The sequence below is a fragment of the Haematobia irritans genome, chromosome 2, assembly GCF_050003625.1.
Source record: "Haematobia irritans isolate KBUSLIRL chromosome 2, ASM5000362v1, whole genome shotgun sequence".
NCBI lineage: Eukaryota > Metazoa > Arthropoda > Insecta > Diptera > Muscidae > Haematobia > Haematobia irritans.
In genome coordinates, this window is record NC_134398.1 from 6,790,799 (window position 1) to 6,800,466 (window position 9,668).

Genomic DNA, 9,668 nt, shown 5'->3' on the forward strand with positions numbered 1-9,668 from the left:
AAAACCATAGAATCGGGTAGCTCTCATTCACAAGAGAGAAGAAGAAAAATATCTTTATATTAAAAGAATTTTTCCTTATTAAAGTCAATATTAATATTCTTATTAAGCCAACATTTTTCAGTGTACGAAATAGGGCATAAAATAAAGTTTTACAAGGGCGATCATTCTCATTCCCAACCGTGGTAATGCTTAATAAAAATTTCAAATGTTTCCCCTTTAGTGGATTCTCGATTCACCCCTATAAATAATCCTTCAACAATTGAAGCTGGGAACAGATTATAGAATTTCCATTTTTGCCTGGAAACATTACATGCATCTCATATCTACATTTCTTTCTTTATATATTTTTCAAATACAAAAACTTGCAATACAAAATGCTAGTGGGCCATAATTTCTAATAAGGGGCTAAAACAAAAAAAAACACACTCAGAGAGTGAGAATGACCAAATGACCAAGAGATTGGGGAAATGAGAGCAGCGAGTTCATTTGGTTTGCCTAAAAATAGATCCAGATGCTTGGTGAACGGATGAATCGTTCACAAGTGTTTGTTGCTTTCACATTTTCGAAAAACGGAAAGCTACAAAACAACGACGCCAGAGAGTGATCAAACCAATACATCAAGGAAAATTCCCACGCAAAGAGAAAAACAAAAAGAGGAAATCTCCCTTTCGAAAATGGAGAGAATAGTAAATCTTTAGAGGAGTCTAGCAAGAAGAGAAAATGTCTCTTTCGTAAATGGGGAGAATAACATAATAAATCTTTAGAAGACTCTTTCAAAAGGAAGCAATCTCTCTTTCGAAAAACACTTTCGATAATGGGGAGAAAGTAAATCTTTAAAAGACTCTTTTCAAAAAGAGGCCATATGCTTTTCGAAGAGGGGAGAATGGACAACCTGAAGTGGACTCTTTCGATAAATTGTCATCTTCCTAAGAGGATTGTGAAAAAAAAGGCAGCAAACACCCCATACAGTTTAGTTTGTAAACATACGCGAATTGTAAAACATCAACGACTGAATTCGAAAGATATTGTCGGATCCAAGATATATAGTGCAAAACCCACACCATTTCACGCACGCAAAAAGTCAATATTCCGATCCGACATATCAACCAACCGCATTTCGCGTGTATTTTCGTTGTTTTTTTTTCGTATATTTGGGAAACATTCATTGCCGCGACATAAGAAATTATTGTTATAAGTATATTTGAATGTTTCTTCTTTTTTAAATTCCGTTCATTGGCCAAAAATTCACAAAGACAAAATCAGCAAGAAATTTAAAATAAAAAACAAAAACACTTCAAGAATTGTGTCTTTGTTAAGAGGGGGTTTCCATTTATTTTTACCGTTTTTTTCGGCTGATCTCTGCAAGCAACCTATTTTTAAAAAATCATTTGACGGTACGACACAACGACAATACCACCAAGAATTTCAATAATTTGTTAACAACAATAGATTTGCCATTTGGAAGCAAAAAAAAAACGAAAAAAACGAGGGGAAATAAATTTGAAAAAAAAAAAATTATAATAATAATAGAACGAAAATCTTTGCTGTTCAAGAAACTTGCAGAAGGTCATGTAATGGAAATTTAAATGGAATAAAACCAGATATACATCCAGGTTGTTTATAACCAAGTGTTGAGAGAAATTGAAATTATTATTAAATATGTACATGTAAAAGTTATGCAATTTTTGCAAATAATTTCCATACACAAATAATTTACCGAAGAACATTTTCTAAATAAATCAAATACCAATAATTCTAAGTAAAGTGATTAAACAAACAACATAATGGAGTGGTATCCTGATGAAGACGAAGAGGATTTGATGTTCTCTCCAGCTTTATTGGCCCGCAGAGCTTCAGAAAGTTGGATTGTGGATCCACCAGTAGAGGTTGTTTTTATTTTAATAACATAATTAATTTATTTGAAAAATTAATCTTGCAATGTCATAATTAGCTATAAACAAATAAGGAAAGTCTAAAGTCGGCCGGGGCCGACTATATTATACCATGCACCATTTTGTAGATCCACATTTTTGATACCATATCAAAACCGTCAAATGGGTTGGATGTTATATATAAAGGTTTATGTTCCCATATACATATATATCAATCTGACCCGATCTGGAGAAAATGTTTAATACTTCTACAAAATCTAACAGGTTGGCTGATAAGTCCCCGGTCTAACAAAGAAAAACACATTTTTTTTTGTCAAAATTCAACATAGTTCCCTTCAAGAGCTATACAACGATTATAAAGACCTGCCAATTTTTTGATACCATTTTGGTAGTACTCCTTCGGTTTTGCCTCAAAATAGGACTCAGTTTCGGCGATCACCTCTTCATTGCAGCCAAATTTTTTCCCTGCGAGCATCCTTTTGAGGTCTGAGAACAAGAAAAAGTCGCTGGGGCCAGATCTGGAGAATACTGTGGGTGGGGAAGCAATTCGAAGCCCAATTCATGAATTTTTGCCATCGTTCTCAATGACTTGTGGCACGGTGCGTTGTCTTGGTGGAACAACACTTTTTTCTTCTTCATATGGGGCCGTTTTGCCGCGATTACGAACTTCAAACGCTCCAATAACGCCATCTAATAGTCACTGTTGATGGTTTCCCTTCTCAAGATAAACGATAAAAATTATCCCAAAAAACAGAAGCCATTACTTTGCCAGCGGACTTTTGAGTCTTTCCACGCTTCGGAGACGGTTCACCGGTCGCTGTCCACTCAGCCGACTGTCGATTGGACTCAGGAGTGTAGTGATGGAGCCATGTTCCATCTATTGTCACATATCGACGGAAAACCTCGGGTGTATTACGAGTTAACAGCTGCAAACACCGCTCAGAATCATCAATACGTTGTTGTTTTTGGTCAAATGTGAGCTCGCGCGGCACCCATTTTGCACAGAGCTTCCGCATATCCAAATATTGATGAATGATATGAACAACACGTTCCTTTGATATCTTTAAGGCCTCTGCTATCTCGATCAACTTCATTTTACGGTCATTCAAAATCATTTTGTGGATTTTTTTGATGTTTTCGTCGGTAACCACCTCTTTCGGGCGTCCACTGCGTTCACCGTCCTCCGTGCTCATTTCACCACGCTTGAATTTTGCATGCCAATCAATTATTGTTGATTTCCCTGGGGCAGAGTCCGGAAACTCATTATCAAGCCAAGTTTTTGCTTCCACCGTATTTTTTCCCTTCAGAAAACAGTATTTTATCAAAACACGAAATTCTTTTTTTCCATTTTTTTCACAATAACAAAAGTTCCTTCATAAAGGACGCTCTATCTCACAAACTAATTGACTTACAGACGTCAGATTTTGACACGAATCATTTGAAGGTTGGTACCATATATAAAAATAATACGCATTTAATACTAGCGACGCCATCTATGTGTCAGACCGGGGACTTTTCAGCCAACCTGTTATAAGTGCATATCTGGAGAAAGATATATACGGGAGCTATATCTAAATCTAAACCGATTTCTTCCAAAATCAATAGGGTTCTATTCTGACCCAAAACAGAAACTTGTTCCAAATTCGAAGTTGATTGGACTAAAACTGCGACCTGGACTTTGATTACATAAATTTGTTTACAGACAGACGGACGGACGAACAGACGGACATTTCCATATCGACTCAGGGACCGATCCTAAGCAATATTGCCAAATTGCACCATGTGTCTATCTCGTCTCCTTCTGGGTGTTGCAAACATATGCACTAACTTATTATAACCTGTTCCACAGTGTGGCGTAGGTTATAAAAAGACGACGAAAAAATGATTGAAAAAATTCCATCGCCGGAATTAAATTTTGAATAATTTATAGATTTTTAACTTATCAGAGACAAATCGTAAAAGCTGGACATATTATAAAATGCTATGCAGACAGACATTTTGTACAAAAAAAAATTGTAGTATGAACCGCGCATAGCAAGTCCTTTGCGATACCACAGACGCCTGTATAAAATTTTTATCTATAAAAAAAAATATTTTTATAAAATAATATTTAAACCATTTTTCCTTTTTTTTGTTTACACCAGAGTGTTCCCATCAATGTGACGCTACAACGTAAAAAGTCTTTACCAGATGTCCAAGAACTGCCACGTGCTACAGAGGCTATGAGCCGTGAAGAGGTATCCGCTTTAGGCTCAGCCAGACGCGAAGCGGTGCGACGTCAAATAGAAATGAATGAAAAGCTCAAAGCGAATCCATTGTTATATCTCGTCAGTCCACAAGTAAAAGTAAGTATTAAAATTTCGATTTGTTTTCTACACTGACAGAAAAGGTTTCATTTCCAAAAGGTAGGTATTAAGTTCGAGTTTAGCAGCTAAAATCGTAATTTTTCACGATTACTTTTCTTTAATAATCCATTTTAAGGAATACAAACTTTGTGAAAATGTACTTTGGGCTATTCTCCATCAAGTTATAAAAAGATTTGCATCAAATATGTATAATTTTATGCCTTTTTCTTACTGATTTAGTTTTCACTTTAGCGATTTTAGCGACTAAACTCGAACTTAGTAGTCACATAAAGGAATGACATTTTAGATAATCGAACATTCCTTTTGACATTAAAAAATGTTTTTTAAAGGTACACGCGGAGTAGGAATATGATCCCCCCAAACATATTTAAAAAATGTTGTTTTCTCGCCAAACATATACATGGTTGGCGAAATAAGATATATAATTTTGGAGAAAATAAAATTGTTGCGACAAACATGTGCCATGGTCACCGTCAAACAATAACATTTTGCTCTTGAAACATGTTTGGGGTGGTAATCAGCGTTGCCAAACTGAATTTTTATTTTGGCCCAACATTTTTCCAAAATTCGTACCAGCGGACCATTTTTCCAAATTAAATTAATATCATTTAAAAGTTAAAACTTTTCCAAAATTTGTTTACTTCGATAGAAAATTTTGTCAAATTTTTATTTCTATAGAAAATTTTGCAAAATTTTATTTTCATAGAAAAATTTTTCAAAAATTTTTTTCTATAGAAAATTTTGTCGAAATTTTATTTCTATAGAAAATTTGGTCAAAATTTCATATCTACAGAAAATTTTGTCAAAATTTAATTTCTATAGAAAATTTCTCAAACTTTTATTTCTATATAAAGTTATCGCAAAATTTTATTCCTATATAAAATTTTTGCAAAATTTTCTTCGCATGCAAAATTTTGTATCTATACAATTTTTTTAAATTTTTATTTCTGTACAAAATTTTGGCAAAATTTTACTTGACATTTTAGTTCATTAGAAAATTTTGTCTAAATTTTGTTTCTATAGAAAATTTTGTCAAAATTTCATATCTATAGAAAATTTTGTCAAAATTTCATATCTATAGAAAATTTTGTCGAAATTTTATTTCTATAGAAAATTTGGTCAAAATTTCATATCTACAGAAAATTTTGTCAAAATTTCATTTCTATAGAAAATTTCTCAAACTTTTATTTCTATATAAAGTTATCGCAAAATTTTATTTCTATATAAAATTTTTCCAAAATTTTCTTCGTATACAAAATGTTGTTAAAAATGTATCTCTATAGAAAATGTTGTTAAAATTTTATTTCTATAGAAAATATTTTCAACATTTTTTTTCTATATAAAATTTTGAAAAAAAGGCTGATTTTACGAAAATGGACCAATATCTACCAAATTCCATTTGTTCCGACGACCATCGGACCAAATTTAAAAATGAATAATATTTTGGACCAATTCTGATCCGATCGGACCAAAATGGTAACCCTGGTGGTAATATTCTCAGAGAGAATAAAAAGACAAGAGGACGAAACTATGAAATGAAACTGCGTCAGTAGGTAGCAGTTATAAGGAAAATTTCTCTAATATCATGCAGTTTTTGTCGGCACTTCTCTCAAATATCATACAGTTTGCGTTGGCATCACCCACTTCAGTTCTCTGCCGACTTTACGAAACGTAAATAAAATAGGATTTAAAGCCTACTTTGTAGTAACAAAAGTTATTTTTTTTTAAAATGATTTCATTCTATCAAAATTTTTGGCAGACAATTTGAAATTATAACTGCCGATGCCTTTATAAACAATTTATCAGCGCTTCGACCGCAACGTCGGTAATACCAAAGCTGCAGGCATTGTGCGACATCTATAGGGCTGACATTTATTGTTTTTGTAGAAAAGAATTTTCCATCCTCTTGTATATATTATCTCTGATATTCCTTCTCTGCGTGCAAATAAAATAGAAATTTCGTTCCTGAGGAATGTTTTTTTTGTTTGGGGGGTGTATGTAAAATTTATTAACAATTTGAACACACTACTTCTCTCTATGCAATATATTTTGCCATTACAGGATTGGTTCTCACGACAACAGTTGGTGCTCTTAGTGCTTTTTGTAAATATCATATTGGCCATAATCTTTTTCAAGATGCTGACATAGCGAACACTTACCTAGCCGCCGTTGCCGCCTCCGAAGCAGCTACCACAGCCACCTACAACCAAAATGTTGTACAGCAGACGACAGTCACAGGATATGGAAAATTTTAATACAACTTTTAATCAACTAGACTCAGTTTTTCTTAGCCACGGAGAAGCTCGTCGATATCTAGGAAAACAAAGCCCCTAACATACAACTTTACTACATTAGCTTTGCCCCTTTGGTGTACACCTACAGAGACAATGCAAGGGGTTTGTTTTTGGAAATGAAAGAGCTTCGTTATTTATTTGCTATATTATTTTTTTCTTAATTTATAATCATTTGAATTTAAACAAATGTTTTATTTATTTATTTTCTAAATATAAAATAAAATCTATTTTATATTTATATTATATACAATACATCTACATATATGAATATATATAAATATATCTATATTAAAAAAAAATAATATTATTATTTAGCATTTGCAGTAAATATTTGTAAAACAAAATCCCAAATATGTATGAAGCAAGAGAACAAAGATAACTTAAAAAACAAAAACAAAAATAAAATAACTTCAAACACTTGGACTGCAATCATGTTAAACTGAAAACAAAATGCAAAACATAATTAAAAGCAAACAAATATTAATTTATAAAAATTTAACAAAACAACAAATCTATGAAAAATTAGAATGAACGTAATATGTACATTGTATATATTTTAATTTTAATCTAAAAAATGAAAAAGAAAACAAAATAATAGAAGAAAAAACAAAAACAATGTCCTCAAATCATAAACACACACATACAAACACACTCATATTACCCTTAGGCAAAATTTGTAAAATGCCTGTACTAAAGAAAAAGGAAGAAATACAAAAGCATTTGATTTTGAGAATGCTCTAAAAACCAAATCCTCTCTCACCTTCCCCACACTCAGAATTTAGCTTAGAAATTTAGTAAAAGAGCAAGAGAGAGGGAGAGAGAAAAAAGTAAACAATAACCTAAACGAATTTTATATACTTTTTAAAAGATCTAGTGAATCTATTTAGCAAAAATTAAACAAAACTACACAAAATTAGTCTATTATCGAAATTAATGAAGACAAGAGAAAACAATCGTCGAACTCCAAAATCGAAGTAGAAGTAGAAGCGATACTCTTGCACACATACACACACATAGAGACACTGATCCATTTGAATAACATCCCCCATACAGACATCATACACTTTTCAAAACCATATTTAACGAAAGATCGTATCCCTCCAAATATCATAATTCTATTTATCATTCATGTTTATTTTATAATAAAAAAAAGGACTTGTTGGCTTTAAGATTCTATAACATTTTTAATGGGTTTTCTTTATATATATATATTTTTTGTGTTCATTTAAAATGAACCCCAGTAACTATACATTTTCAGTTGCATATGTATTTGTTTTCAATATATATATTTTCACTTAATTTTCGTTAGCAGTCCTTCAATATTTTTAGCGAATTGGAATTGTTCAGATTGGAAAATTTTGTATTTATTAATAAAATTTGTTTTCAATATAATTTAATATTTTATATGTTTATTATGTTTTTTATTTTATAATTTTCTGGGAATTTTATGTGGGAAAATTCTAGTAAAATGCTCTACTTGTTGAAGTTCAGCAATCAAGGCACAAGACTTTATTGCTACAAATTGTTGTTGCATTTAAAAGAATGGTACCTATAACTATACATGCCAATAAAGACCGGTATATATCCATAAGCGTAGGAAGGCCTCTGGGGAGGGGGCTTAGACCCCCCCAGAAAAATTTTAGCCCCCCCCAGAATTTGGAACTCTATTTATGATTTTCCATTTTTCAATAAATGTCAATAGTTTTTTTTTTAATTTTTTTAACAACTAAACAAGTATATACAATCGCACAAAGTTTCGCTAAAGACTTTCATGAACACTCGAATTACTTGGGTTGTGGTAGCAGTTGCCGATGGCAATGTTTGATGTCAGATATTTCTGAAATAAAGCTGTGGTTGACCTTTTGATTGATTTAGTTTAGTCAATTTAATTAAAAAAATAGTAATTGATATTAAAACTATTCTTTCATAAATTAATATCTTAATAATGCTGCGAAAAAGCGTCGCCAAAAAAGTAGTGAAATGTTCTTATTGGGTGTAGAAGTGGTGCAAAATTGGCGGAGAAGCAATGAATGTAATATGAGCTTGTCATAGGACAAATGTCCACCGTTTCAACAGCCGTTGCAATGAATTTGCATCACTTCTTAAGGTGAGATCCGAATTCAGTGTTTTGAATGTGAATTAAAAAATTTTGTGATATTTTCCCAAATAAATAATTATACCCTTCACAACTACTGTGGTACAGGGTATAATAAGTTTGTGCATTTGTATGTAACGCCAAGAAGGAAAAGTCTGAGACCCATCTTTTAGTATACCGATCGTCTTAGAATTAAATTCTGAGTCGATTTAGCGATGTCCGTCTGGCTGTCTGTCTGTCTGTTGATGTATTTTTGTGTGCAAAGTACAGCTCGCAGTTTTAGTCCGATTGTCCTAAAATTTGGTATAGGGTCCACAGAGGCAAATTTTTAACTCCGATTTAGTTGAAATTTTGCACAGGGAGTAGAATTAGCATTGTAACTATGCGTGCCAAATTTGGTTGAAATCGGTTTAGATTTAGATATAGCTCCCATATATATGTTTTTCTGATTTCGACAAAAATGGTCAAAATACCAACATTTTCCTTGTAAAATCGCCACTGCTTAGTCGAAAAGTTGTAAAAATGACTCTAATTTTCCTAAACTTCTAATACATATATATCGAGCGATAAATCATAAATAAACTTTTGCGAAGTTTCCTTAAAATTGCTTCAGATTTAAATGTTTCACATATTTGTGTTCAACCCTAGTGCATTAGCCGACTTAAATTTTGAGTCTATAGATTTGTAGAAGTCTATCAAATTCTGTCCAGATCTAGTGATATTTAAATGTATGTATTTGGGACAAACCTTTATATATAGCCCGCAACACATTTGACGGATGTGATATGGTATCGAAAATTTAGATCTACAAAGTGGTGCAGGGTAGAATATAGTCTGCCCCGCCCGACTTTAGACTTTCCTTACTTGTTTTTTATTGTTTTTATGATTTTTAATGCATTCTGACGCTTGTTTGAAACGTTTTTCTTCGAATAATTTCCAAAAGTATCGATTTTTCTATAATGGATTTAGCAGTTTTATGGCAAAATTTGAATAATTTGTACCAATTTATTTATTCTTACTC

At 32.2% G+C, this 9,668-nt stretch overlaps 1 protein-coding gene across 7 annotated transcripts in view; it reads left to right on the forward strand.

The window, feature by feature from the left end:
* Positions 1-7,956, forward strand: part of jp (junctophilin) — a 55,338-nt gene extending 47,382 nt beyond the window's left edge. For 5 of the 7 annotated variants that reach the window (XM_075293230.1, XM_075293232.1, XM_075293231.1 and 2 more), the window contains exons 7-8: positions 4,037-4,237; positions 6,320-7,956. In XM_075293230.1, coding sequence (XP_075149345.1) covers positions 4,037-4,237; positions 6,320-6,406 — 288 coding nt within the window. In that variant the 3' untranslated portion in view covers positions 6,407-7,956. Of the gene's footprint in view, positions 1-974; positions 1,196-1,601; positions 1,887-4,036; positions 4,238-6,319 lie in introns of those variants that run through there. The other 2 variants (XM_075293235.1, XM_075293236.1) reach the window with 2 other exon arrangements.
* The last annotated feature ends 1,712 nt before the right edge of the window (positions 7,957-9,668 follow it).